This window comes from Podarcis tiliguerta (genome assembly GCF_965153285.1).
Source record: "Podarcis tiliguerta genome assembly, chromosome: 13".
NCBI classification, from domain to species: Eukaryota; Metazoa; Chordata; class Lepidosauria; order Squamata; family Lacertidae; genus Podarcis; species Podarcis tiliguerta.
In genome coordinates, this window is record NC_139546.1 from 14,311,130 (window position 1) to 14,325,060 (window position 13,931).

At 46.0% G+C, this 13,931-nt stretch overlaps 1 protein-coding gene across 4 annotated transcripts in view; it reads right to left on the reverse strand.

Annotated features, from left to right (window-relative positions):
* The window catches only part of MYO1D (myosin ID), a 185,572-nt gene that overhangs the window by 95,282 nt on the left and 76,359 nt on the right, over nt 1-13,931 (reverse strand). For all 4 annotated transcript variants that reach the window (XR_014503947.1, XR_014503948.1, XM_083407519.1 and 1 more), the window contains exon 16: nt 12,008-12,215. Coding sequence is in view for 2 of the 4 variants with exons in the window: in XM_083407519.1 (XP_083263645.1) it covers nt 12,008-12,215 (208 nt within the window). In the remaining 2 variants the exon portion in view is untranslated. The remainder of the gene's footprint in view (nt 1-12,007; nt 12,216-13,931) is intronic.

Below are 13,931 nucleotides of genomic sequence, written 5' to 3' on the forward strand. Positions count from 1 at the left end.
TACATTTATAAACTTCTATGGAGTGGATTCTAGTCCACGGAAGCACATGAAACAATAAATCGGCTAGTCTTTAAGTTTGCACATGACAGTTATCTGGAATGCGTCCAAGGTCTCTTCGGTTCATAGTAGCTCTTTGTCTGCATAGGGCAGTGAGCTTTGCCGAAGGATGAATGTATGCATACATACATGTGGCAACATACACAAGTGTCAAGCTTCCCATTTTTTAAAAAAGAAAAAAGATTTACACCCTCACGCATGTTCCCCACAGGCATTATTTTTTTCTGTTGCCCTTAGCGCTTTATTTTCTAAATTGCATTTAAGTATTATTGCAGGGGTTTTGGGTTTTTTTTAGCTTGCCTTACAGCTACCTTTCCTCCTTTCATATGCCGCTGCACGTAGCACAGCAAGAAATAATAGTCAATTCTTGGGGGGGGGGGCGGGCGCAGGATGTTCTTGCTTTCCAAAATAAGCCAGGGTTGCTATTCCCCTGCCCCAACCCACTCAAGAGATGAGTCAGAACAGGGACCCAAAGCAGAGTCCACTTTTCCCTTCGGCTTTTGGGGAACACTGAAGCAAATTATTCACTTGACTGGGTGGATTTTGCATTCTGGACCGAATCTGGAGTACAGAGGGATTCTCTTCAAAAATCTGAGACACTCTCAGCCCGTATTATGAAAGCTACTCAAACCTCTCTAAGAGTCAAAAGATCAACAAAAAGCAGCCCCCTCACTCCCAGCCAGACCAATTACCCAGTTCAGGCATGCCTCTGGGCTACACTCACAAAGGGAGTCCTTAACAAAAGACAAGTCCCCAGGACCAAGTTGTGGAAGCTTCAAGAGTTTCCCCCGACAAAAGGCCTTTTGAGTGGTCAAAAGGTCATATTCTGGGAGAGAAAGAAGACAGGTATTATTCATCAAAATGGAGTAGAGATTCAATATAGACGGGAGCAGAAACTCAATGTAGATTGGACTAGAGAAGGCAGAATACATCAGAGGTGGTTTATCTTATATACTTTCTTGCCCGTTAAGACTGGAAGGTGAGTCCCTGCTCTTTCCCCCATTTGATGCTGCTCTGCAATTGCTTTCTGACATCTCCTCCCTTCACCTCTTCTATGATAGCTGGCTACCACTGACCTTTTCTTGCCTGCCAGAGTCTCCTGACTGCCAACTTCCCACCTAGATCACAAACCCAACCCAGCACCTCCTGCCCGTTTGGGGATCGTCGAAACACAAAATGGCAGAGAAACAAAAAGCGTTAAGCAAGCAAAGCTAAAAGTGTTGCTTCACTCTGCCCCAAACAGAGATGCTGATCCTTGAGAGAATAATCATTCTATGTACCGTATTTTTCGCTCTATAGGGCGCACTTTTTCCCCTCCAAAAATTAAGGGGAAATGTGTATGCGTCCTATAGAGTGAATGCAGGCTGCGCGGTTAAGCCCAAAGCCGGAACAGGAACACGGAGCGCTGCGCAGCGCTCTGTCTCACTGTTCTAGCTTGGGGTTAGCTGCGCAAAGCCTCCGCAGGGCAGCGGGGTGTCTTCCCCCCACCGCTTCCCGCCACCGCCAGCCTCACAAGTTTGGGGGGCATTGGGAAGGCACACGACGCCTTCGCGCTGCTCCCCAACCTGGTTTGGAGGCTGGCGGTGGGGGAAAGCAGCGCTTCCCCCCACCGCCAGCCCCACATTCTCGGGAGGCAGCAGGAAGGCACGTGACGTCTACACGCTGTTCCCTGACCTGGTTTGGAGGCTGGCGGTGGGGGAAAGCAGCGCTTCCCCCCACCGCCAGCCCCACAAGCTCGGGGGGCAGCAGGAAGGCGCGTGATGCCTTCATGCTACTCCCCAACCTGGTTTGGAGGCTGGCGGTGGGGGAAAGCAGCGCTGGGCTTCGGAGGCTTCGGGTGAACGCACCTTGAACGCACAGAACGCACCTTGTTTTAGAGGGGGAGAACAAGAAAAAAAATGTTTTTTTCTGTTCTCCCCCTCCTATGGTCCGGTGCGTCCTATGGTCCGGTGCGTCCTATAGAGCAAAAAATACAGTATATTTCATGCCATAAGTCATGGTGATTCGGTGTGCGGGAACAATCACAGTATAGTCACAAGCAAGACCCTCTCTCCCACAGAAATACAACTACTGCATCTCTTCCCCCTCCCCAACTTAAAGTGTAGTGGAAATTATTCCCTCCCATTCCAGTACAGGAACATGGTTACCATACATGTAGCTCTTGTCCAGTACTAGTGCTTCTTTAATATTTACCCGGATATTATCCCCAACATATACACTGGGTTTTTTGGGAAAGGCCTTCAGAGGTCATATTTCCTACTTTGCTGTTGAATCCATTCCCTTTGACCCATCACTGCCATGCCATTAGGACACAGCTTCTTATTTAGCAAGGGTAGCACATTTTCATAAATCTGCTACGACGGTAGATGCTGAACAGGCTGTCACTGTTCATTTAACAGAGTTTGCATTCTGGTTTTATAATTTAGTCTGCTCATAGAATCTGGCTATCCGCTGAATCAAACTTGGGGCTTGATCGGGCTATAAGGTGAGGCTTCCAGGTGAGAGTCTCAGCAGCCCTCAGCCATAAGGTGAGAATTCTGAACCAACTCTCCCCACATTAGGAATCACGATTGTTTTTAACTTTTTACTGACAGTCGAAGGACAATTCCTTCCCTTCCCCAAAACTGTCTGTGTGTGTGGTGGTGGGGGGATGAACTGTACTCATGACAAACACATTTCACTTTAAAATATGCAAATAAAGAGCACAGCCCCATCTGTTTCAATGTGTGACATGCATCATTATTTCTCAAAATATGGTTCCGGAGGTGGTAAAATGGTGGGAGGGAGGGGGGAGGCGTGTGAGAGAGAATGAGAAGAGTTCCACTCTGCCCAGTATGGTTAGCAAAAAAAGAGACGACTTCAAGGAAACGACAGCAGTGAGATGCTTTCCAGGATCTGAAGTGGCTTCCATTCTAACACCTACCATAATGCATCATTAAAAAGGCAGCTTATTTCAAAGATTGATAAAAGCCGAAGAGCAAACACTCCCCACTGCAGCCTAAATTATGAGTGCTGTGCAAGGAGTGACGTGAAGAGTCAAGCAAAGGGACCAGGCACTCCCACAGCACTGTCAACTTGACAAGCCTGCGGAAAAGGCAGGGAGTCTACAAAAAAATAAAAACCACAGGATCCAAAGCACATAAGGCTGGTACATGGCCAAAGCTTCCAAAGAAGGATCAGGCTCTAGACGTTGATCGTAATTGGTAGTTAAGAACCATGTCAGGGGATTTTAAAAGTTTTAATACTTTGTGGTGGGAGGTGTTTCATTGGGACTGCAGCATGTGAAGATGGGAGATGAAACCTCCTTTCCCAAGCTGTAATCCTGATGAAAAACATTCATCAAACCCACAAGTAGCCTGAGATAAAAGGCTCCTGTGGGTGCCAATGAAAATTTAATGCCTCCTATTACATTTTTAAAATTCCCCGACATGGTTTTTGACTATGCATTTAGTGCGACATGGTTTTGACCCCGAGGAGCCAAGCGGTATGTGCTTGAGTTTCGTGAAAATAACTTCCGAGGCATGCCATGACCCGATAGTATGGCTGCAACCCAACGTACATTGACCTGGAACTGTTTCACTGAGATCAGTGTCACTGATTCCCAATGAATATGCATGGACTTTTGCCAGTGAAATGCTGACCTTGAACCCACTTCAAAATCTGTAGCTACTGTGAAGTCAGCAAGTCTTGGACTTGCACTACACAGAAGTGTTCGAAGAATTGCTCTGGAGATGAGTCAGTAAGCAATGCCGGTAACAAAGCTGTTGGACTTAGAACTTCCAAACTCCAAAACCAAGCAAATGCAAAAAGAAAAATCCTGCCTAAGGAAGCTGGCAAAATTGGGAAAGGAGTACGACAAGGCTGTATATTGTCTCCCTGCTTATTTAACTTATATGCAGAATTCATCATGCGAAAGGCTGGGCTGGATGAATCCCTAGTTAGAATTAAGATTGCTGCAAGAAATATCAACAACCTCAGATACGCACATGACACCACCTTGATGGCAGAAAGTGAGGAGGAATTAAAGAACCTTTTGATGAGGGTGAAAGAGGAGAGCGCAAAATATGGTCTGAAGCTCAACATCAAAAAAACGAAGATCATGGTCACTGGTCCTATCACATCCTGGCAAATAGAAGGGGAAGAAATGGAGGTAGTGACGAGATTTTACTTTCTTGGGCTCCATGATCACTGCTGATGGTGACAGCAGCCACGAAATTAAAAGACACCTGCTTCTTGGGAGAAAAGCAATGACAAGCCTAGACAGCATCTTAAAAAGCAGAGACATCACCTTGCCAACAAAGGTCCGTATAGTTAAAGCTATGGCTTTCCCAGTAGTGATGTATGGAAGTGAGAGCTGGACCATAAAGAAGGCTGATCGCCGAAGAATTGATTCTTTTGAATTATGGTGCTGGAGGAGACTCTTGAGAGTCCCATGGACTGCAAGAAGATCAAACCTATCCATTCTTAAGGAAATCAGCCCTGAGTGCTCGCTGGAAGGACAGATCCTGAAGCTGAGGCGCCAATACTTTGGCCACCTCATGAGAAGAGAAGACTCCCTGGAAAAGACCCTGATGTTGGGAAAGAAGGAGGGCACAAGGAGAAGGGGACGACAGAGGACGAGATGGTTGGATAGTGTTCTCGAAGCTACCAGCATGAGTTTGAGCAAACTACGGGAGGCAGTGGAAGACAGGAGTGCCTGGTGTGCTCTGGTCCATGGGGTCATGAAGAGTTGGACATGACTAAATGACTAAACAACAACAACAACAAGGAAGCTGGCATCTTCACTGAAGCCTTTCAAGAATGGACGCCCATCTGTTAGGAGTGCTTCAATTAGGATGCCCTGTCTTTGGTGTTGTGCAGGATGTCAGAACTTAACATCTGAAAGACCATCACCTATGAACCACACTTTTGAAAGGGGAGAGGGAAGAAGACCACCCCCTTTTTAGTAACTACTGTATTAATCCTCGCAGACTGGATGGTTTGGCTCAGGAGAAAGATATGCTGCAGTACAACACTACCACTAGCAGTGCTCAATATATGCAATGGGAAATAAATCTAATAAGGTAACTTCTTGCTATACCTCAACTTTCCCCATCACAGTTGTTGGGGCATCACGTGAATGAACCTTTCATAAAAGGGGGTTGGACAAGGGTACCCTTATAACATTATTGTGCTATTTTGCTTAGGACCCCCCCCCCCATCACTGCAAGGTGTTAGTAGAGACTACCTCATAGGGGGCTGTTGTGTGGATAACCAGAATGATAGGACTATTTGCATCTTAAAGAGATCAACAATAAGCCACATTAAAAAGTAACGAGGCTCTGGCTATGAACAGAACGCTGATAGGATGGGGCATGGAGGAAACAAATCAGAAACATTCCTTTAGCATCTACCGTCCTTGTCAACAGAGGGGCATTGGCAGAAAAGAGAGGCAGGGTGTCTGTATTTAGATTCCGCTCAGCAAGTTCCTCGCAACTCCAATTTCACTGGAAAAAGCATTTGTGTTAGCCCTTGAAGATTTCCTCCACTAGATCCAAGCGCCTAAAACCCCAAGCCAACAGATACACAGAAACTCCACGCCAAAACCGAGTAATTCATTCTGAAATTTAAATGCCAACAGTGCAACACAGAGACATGTTCTGGTTGTACGAACCTTGCAAAAATATTTTCGTGCTTGCTACAGCAGACGCACATGTGCCCTCTCCTACCAACCCTGCTTCACAGTCGCCTGAGCTGCTAGGCAAACAACATTTCACACTGTCAAAGCACAGCTGATCCTCCAGGCACCAAAACTGAAACTAGCAAGATAAATTCCACACGGGCACGAGCTTTGCTGTATGGCTTCCAGAGCGTTGCAAATGGGATCTGTTCTTCAGAGGTTGCTGTTGATATTGCAGCAGGAAAAAAAATTCTGCCTCTAAGCTGCTAGGCTCCAAAATTAGGTAAAAGAGCCCTTAGAGAGGGGCAAAATTCTGCAAAATGAGGAACACAAAAGATGTTCAGTTTTATATTCAAAGTGGAAACTGATAAAATTATGACGGTTCTCCTACTGTGCCTCACTAATTATGGGGTCAGAGACAATGCCTGTTCCCCTGCTCCATTTTTAATTAGCATTAGGGACACCGCAGTTTGAGTCAGAAAAGTGGATATTGTATTGCTGCACACAGAATAAATGTGGTTCTGTGAAAATGATACTATACTCAGGGGGCAGGGCACATGCAACTTGGCTTACTCATTAAACCAGAGTTCTTCATATATCCAGACTTCAGTGTGCAATGTAGGTACCTGTTAAACATACTGGTTTCCAAGTTTATGTGTGGCCCAAGCACTGGGCTAAAGGCAGGAATAAATGGCATTTGCAATGCAGCAATGGGTGTTCAGAAACGTTGGAGGATTTTGGCTGAAGATCCCTACGTAATGGCATGTCAGGTATGTTACATCAGATGCAGAACAATTCCCATTTCTACTTCTTTCCACAACCCCAGCACACAAGACAGGAAAATGCCTTCTAAATCGATGGCAAACCCCTTATATCATCCCTGATGTGGGTCACTGTGCAGAAGCCCTTCTCTGATTACAGCTGTTGGACTGTAATCTAATACGAAAACGCAGTCTTTTGTTAATAGTGGAAGCCTCTTCTTTTTTTGGCAGCTCACCCATTCCTAGTATGTACAGCTTTAAGGGCATGTTGGGACAGAGAAAAGCAAAATATTAAATTATGACAAGTCAGCCGCAGCTTTTGTTCTCATCTCCTCTCCCCATCTACTTATTTCCACCACCACCGCCATGTTGCTATGGCAACAGCAGCTGCAGGGTCTTGATTGACAAGCCTCCTGAGAGGAGTGTCTGGGGAAATAAAATGCCTCAAGGCAAAGGGGGGGGGATAGACGAGAGAAGAGGGGGGGGAAACACTGTCAGCTCACAATACTGGAAAGGATGGCAGACACACAGCCCTTTCAACAAAAGGGACATTCCTGTGTGCCGGGCTGAAACATTAATAAGCCTGTCTCCTTGCACAACTGCATGGAGTCTAGCAGTTCAACCTCACAGATGCAACCAAACCTAATGCCTTTATAAAAGGACGAGGTGGCAGGGGGAACTAACTGTAATGGTTTCTGATAGAAGCAAAGCTTGGCAGCGTCCTAAATGGCTTGAGTCTGCATTACAGGAATAGTCAACCAGGGCGAAGAGGAAGGTGTTAGAAGTCTGATTTGAAGAGACACCATTACATTTGCTATTTAAGTCCTGCTGGCTCTTTTCAGAGAGAACGCTGAGATAACACTGCTTGTGTTTATTTTCATAGAGGTATCATACAGCTACTTGAAGCAAAGTAAAGGTAAGGTAAAGGTACCCCTGCCCGTACGGGCCAATCTTGACAGACTCTAGGGTTGTGCGCCCATCTCACTCAAAGAGGCCGGGGGCCAGCGCTGTCCGAAGACACTTCTGGGTCACGTGGCCAGCGTGACATCGCTGCTCTGGCGAGCCAGAGCCGCACACGGAAACGCCGTTTACCTTCCCACTAGTAAGCGGTCCCTATTTATCTACTTGCACCCGGGAGTGCTTTCGAACTGCTAGGTTGGCAGGCGCTGGGACCGAGCAACGGGAGCGCACCCCGCTGCGGGGATTCGAACCGCCGACCTTTCGATCGGCAGGCCCTAGGCGCTGAGGCTTTAACCCACAGCGCCACCCGCGTCCCTACTTGAAGCAAACCACTTATTAAATAGATAACTGGTTGAACATGAAGCAGCTGGAGAATTGCACCTCTGAGCTTCCCCACCCCAATTATTCATGACACTTTGAATGGCAATGGCAAAGAAAGCATACGCTGTTGCTCAACTGAGGCCAGGGCACCATCTGTACCCCCTTCCTCGAAACGTCCGGTTTAGCCATGGTGACAAATGCCCCGGCTACATCTCATTCGGATTAGAACAACATGCACACTCTACCTGGGACTGCCTCCGAATAGTAAGAAGAGCCTGCTAGACCAGGTCATCGGCCCATCTAGACCGGCAACCTGTTCTCGCAGTAGCTAACCCACAAGCAGGACATAAGCGCAAAAACCTCCTGTGGTTTCATAGAATCAAAGAAGTGCAGAGTTTGAAGGAACCCTGAGGATCATCTGGTCCAACGCCCTGCAATGCAGAAATATGCAGACGTCCCCTATGGGGACTGAACTCTAACCAACTCAAATAGCCATAAAAGGACAAGCAACTACTGTATTGTTCGCTCCATAAGATGCAGCTGACCATAAGACGCAACTAGTTTTTAGAGGAGGAAAACAAGAAAAAAAAATATTCGGAACGAAACAGTGGCTGTATGATTTTTGTGGTTCATGCTGTGGCCACAGACATGTGATCTGATGGTGAGTTTGGGGTAGCCCAATGCAAAAATCCTGAGAATCCATGTGGATCCGTGCTCTGTAATCACATTTTTGCGCCATTGCATGATCTGCTTTTCACTCCTGGGCAATTCGGCTCCAGGGACCATGCATTCGCTCCATAAGACGCATAGACATTTCCCCTTGCTTTTTAGGAAGGGAAAAGTGCGTCTTATGGAGCGAGAAATACAGTAGTGTTCAGAAGCGTTACTGCCTCTGACCATGGGGGCACAGCACAGCCATTGTGGCTAGCAGAAACTAATAGCCATATCCTTCATGAATTTGGGCAAACCTCTTGTGAAGCCATCCACATGGGTCGCCATCACTGCCTCTCGTGGGACCTGAATAAGTCTTCAGAACAGCGTTCAGAAACTTCAGATGATACTCAAAGCCCTAAGTCCACCTTCCCCCAATGGAGTGCCCTCCGTATGCTGAGCCAGAGTTACCATCCGCCCCAGGACAGCACAGGCTGATGAAAAGGGTAGTCCAAAACATCAGGAGAGCATCATGTTGGGGAGCATTCTCCTAAACATTGGAACATGACTTCTCATGCAAGAACCTGCCTAGTTTTAAGGTTCTCAGAAAATAATGGATTTCTGGGTCACACCAACACATGAGGCACATTTGGCAAGGATACTGGAAAGGGTCTTCTCAGTGGCTGCACCAGCATTTTGAACTCGCTTCTTGACCAGGCCTATTTAGTCTCTTCTCAGCTGGCTTTTCACTGGACAGTAGAAGCCTTCAAAATCGCTGAGGGGGATTCGTTTTGCTGCTTTGTTTAAACCTGCCCTTGCGTTTATTTATTGTTCTTTTAATTGTCATTTTACTTCATTTGCTTTTCTATTGCATTCGCATATTGTTACTCTTAGCTGCCTTGGACACTTGGCGCGGAAAGATTATACAGTGGAACCGCGGTTTTCGAACGTAATCCGTTACGGAAGACCGTTTGACTTTCGGAAACCAAAAACTGAAAGCAGAAGCCTCAATTCAAAAGGGAAACTCAAAACAGAAGCCGCGTCGGACATTCGGGTACTGAAAAATGTTCGAAAACTGGAACTTTTACTTCTGGGTTTTTGGCGTTCGGGAGCCGAAATGTTTGAAAATGGAGCCATTTGAGAACTGAGGTTTGACTGTACAGTGGTGCCTCGCAAGACGAAATTAATTCGTTCTGCGATTTTTTCGTCTTGTGAATTTTTCGTCTTGCGAAGCACGGTTTCCCATAGGAAATGCATTGACGGTTTCCCATAGGAATGCATTGACGGTTTTAAGAAAAAGGCGCAAGACGTTTTTGTCTTGCGAAGCAAGCCTATAGGGAAATTCGTCTTGCGAAGCAACTCAAAAACGAAAAACTCTTTCGTCTTGTGAGTTTTTCGTCTTGCAAGGCATTCGTCTTGCGAGGTACCACTGTAGATGCAAATAAATAAATAAACCCTCCAAGTTCCATTAAGCAGGGGAGGCTGAACTATGGCGTGCTTAGCCCCATCAGCTGAGTCTTGTGAAGTACACAAAATATGAAAGACAGAAAATGATGGACAGAAAGCAAGGTTGCCATGATCACCATCTATCTCTCTTGCATATTACAACAACCACAGCAACATCACCACAAGACTGCAAACCCAGAACCCTCCACAGACTCTCTAGTGAGCCAAGAGCAGTGGTTCATTCCATCAACAAAATTCTGTATCCCTCTCTCATTTTCTTCGATCTCCCAAAAATTCTTGCGCCTCAGGACTGCAAGCAGTTTCTTCCAGTATTTTCTACAGTCACGTTTTGCACATAATGTGCAAGACGGAGACAGATTGGGGGAGGAACAAAAGCTAGTTCAGCGGCAAATAAAAAGGGGAGTTGCTAACTGTTAAACATTCTGAAGAAGCACACAAAAGTGACACAGAAACTGAACTGTCTCATTTTTTTGTCTTATTTTTTATTTGAAGCTTAATCTTCATCTCTTCACTGGAAGCCTGCAAGGGCTCCATCTGCTGGTAAACAAGTAGCAGTCCTAAGTAGAAGAATGATGGAGCAAAAACTAGGCTAAGCTATATAGGTCTTTAAGGAATTATGTAATAACAATTCCAAAGCATTTCAAGCCAGGTAAGGCCTCTAATTACCTTTTCTTTCTTTCGTTTTTTGTTTTAGAAAATCAAGTCCCTCCAAAGAAATCTATGGCATCACAAGGCCCATCGGACTTCCATAAATCCCCTTTTCTGTTTACTTAATGTGCGCTGTAATGAATCAATATTCTAGCATTACATTAAAAATTAATTTCCTACTTCCTGCTGGTAGCAACAGTAAAAGGGGCAAGCTACTGCAAAGCAGCAACCATTTCCCTCCCTCACCCACTGGGACATTCTAGCAGTGGGGAAAGCTGTCATACAAGCAATAGCAAAAGGGATCATTTACAGGAATCAGTCCTGACTTTGTCCTACAGAGATGCAAGCTGGAGTAACAACCGTTTATACTTTGTGAGTAGCGCTATGCACAAAACAGAACATACCAGTGCTGATGTTTCTAGGCCTCCTACTGCAAGAAACGTCATTAATTTTTTCCCTTATTCTGAGCAGATTTACGATGTTGTGTTTTATTATAATCACAACGTAAAAGGGTTATTAAAAGCAATCATCACAAGTGTGCTTTTTTACTATTCCTATCTTTGGTTGTGGCTTGCACAAAAAGGCTACAAAGTTGGATTTACAAGGGATGCGGTTTATGTTTGAGACGGCACGCTTTTCAAGCCCTCATTTCTGGTGTCCTCTGTTAGAAAATACGGCCCCAGACGGGTGCCCTGGAACTTTTATGCCCAATCACGTCCCTCTCTGTCTTGCTCCAAAATGCCACCCCTGCCTTGTCCATTCCTCTTGTACCATAACCAGCTTTCTAATTGGATTAAAGGTAAGCAAAGGTCAATAATCGTTTTAAAGTTACAACATACTAACTGCTTATTGCTGCAAATCAGGTTTGCACGGGTCTTCTTAGTTAGCCCAGTTTATTTAAAAGTGCCCTGTGCTGAATTCAGATTTTGATGGCTAATTCGACAAACCAACTACCGTATTTTTTGCTCTATAAGACTCACTGTCTCCCCCCCCCAAAAAGTAAGGGGAAATGTGTGTGCGTCTTATGGAGCGAATGCAGGCTGCGCAGCTATCCCAGAAGCCAGAACAGCAAGAGGGGTTGCTGCTTTCACTGCGCAGCGATCCCTCTTGCTGTTCTGGCTTCTGAGATTCAGAATATTTTTTTTCTTGTTTTCCTCCTCCAAAAACTAGGTGCGTCTTGTGGTCTGGTGCGTCTTATAGAGCGAAAAATACGGTAATTACCTGACACAAGACTTGTAGCCCTTGGAAAACTTTGGAGGCTAGTGTTTGAACTGCTTCTCTAATGCATATCGTGGGAAATGGATTTGCATTAACAGCCGACCCCAAAATGGAAGTGGAACCCTTTCCCTACAAATCAGGTTCAGCATAAAGATTAAGCTAACAGTGCACTGGGAATCTGCCACAGGCCATACTGCCACCTTTAATAAGCCCGCAGTGGCTAGAGCTGGGTTATTTTAGAGCAGCTTTTGCTACTGCCTCTCACCTTCTGTAGGAAGAGAACAACCCACACAAGCATCTTGGCGTGTAGTTCTTCCAATGTAAAGAGTGTCCGAGGCGTGCGGATGAAAATCTTGGTCTTGCCGTAGGCCACGTCGTGTTGGAACCCACAGTGCTCAATCAGTTTTTTCACAGCCTCCTTGTCCGATGGGAGCTTGTGATTTGGCCAAGTAAATTCAGGGATTATCTTGTACCTGCAAACCAGAATTTTAAAAGAAAGCACTGTTGGAGTTGTGTTTGCCATCTCTGCTCACTCCCAGACTCATCAGTATCATGGTAAAGGGCTACTTTACTTTAAAGGTCAGCACCAACACTTTGAATTGTGCCGGGAAACATACTGGGAGCCAGTATGTACCTTCGTACCAACGGGACCGCCTCTCCCAGTATGCCTGACGGAGAGCCTCAAGGTCCATAAATAGCAACACCCTAGTGGTCCTGGGCCCTAAGGAAGTTAGATTGGCTTCAACCAGAGCCAGGGCCTTTTCAACTCTGGCTCCGGCCTGGTGGAACGCTCTGCCTCATGAGACCAGGGCCCTGCAGGATCTGATTTCTTTCCGCAGGGCCTGTAAGACAGAGTTGTTCCACCTGGCCTTTGGCTTGGAGCCAATTTGATTCCCTCCCCCTCTTTCTTTTCCTTTCTCCTCCTGCGATGAGGTTTCAATATTTTAATGTTGTATTTTAATTTTGTTTTTAAGTTGTATTCATTCAATTTGTTTTTATTATTGCTTGTTAGCCGCCCTGAGCCCGGCCTTGGCTGGGGAGGGTGGGGTATAAATAAAAATTATTATTATTATTATTACTAGGGCATCCCCAGCATGACCTCAACAAATGCGATGGGGCTTTATCTTTTTCCACTTCACATGGAAAGGAATTGCAAATGCAGATAATGGAACCAGTGACCTGTGCAGGCTTCAGTCGAACTGGGTTCGAACTGGTTTATGTTCCACGGAGTGTCATCTTACTGTTTGACAGATCATTTGAATGGCCTATTTGACTACCAAGCTTGAAGGATGTTCCAGTTTTGCAGAAAGAAACTCCAGATAAATACGCTCAATGGGTTAGAGTAACTCATTTTATAAGAGGGTGGGGCCTGGATCAAGCAGAATTATTCCTATCTGCCAAGGACTCTTGGGACTCAACAAGGACCTTCACCAGCCTAGCAAGTCAACAGGCATTGTGGGTGCTTAAGTCAGAGGCCTTTTCAGGCACAGAAAGCAAGAAGAGGTGCAACAATTGGCAAATCTTCTGCCCTTGCCTGCTCGAGAGCAATATCTTCCAGCAGTTGTCTCCTGGAGCCAAAAGACAGAGAATTCACAGCTGGCTTTGAGTATAGTTGTCCATATGGCCCAAGAATGCCTTACAAAATCCTAGCCAAAGACAGGAAAGAGCTGCCTATAATAAAAAAATTTTTTTTATTTATACCCCGCCCATCTGGCGGGGTTTCCCCAGCCACTCTGAGCGGCTCCCAACAGAATAAAAACAGAATATAACATCAACCATTAAAAACTTCCCTAAACAGGGCTGCTTTCAGATATCTTCTAAAAGGCAGGTCGTTGTTTATTTCCTTGACATCTGACGGGAGGGCGTTTCACAGGGTGGGCGCCATTACCAAGAAGGCCCTCTGCCTGGTTCCCTGTAACCTCACTTCTCGCAGGGAGGGAACTGCCAGAAGACCCTCAGAGTTGGACGTCAGTATCTGGGCTGAATGATGGGGGTGGAGATGTTCCTTCAGGTATACTGGGCCGAGACGATTTAGGGCTTTAAAGGTCAGCACCAACACTTGGAATTGTGCCCCAGTGGCGTAGCGTGGGGGGTGCAGGGGGGGCCGGTCGCACCGGGAACAGCATCTGGGGGTTAGGGTTAGGGGGCGCAAATCCACGGGTTAGGGGGCGCAAATCCACGGGTTAGGG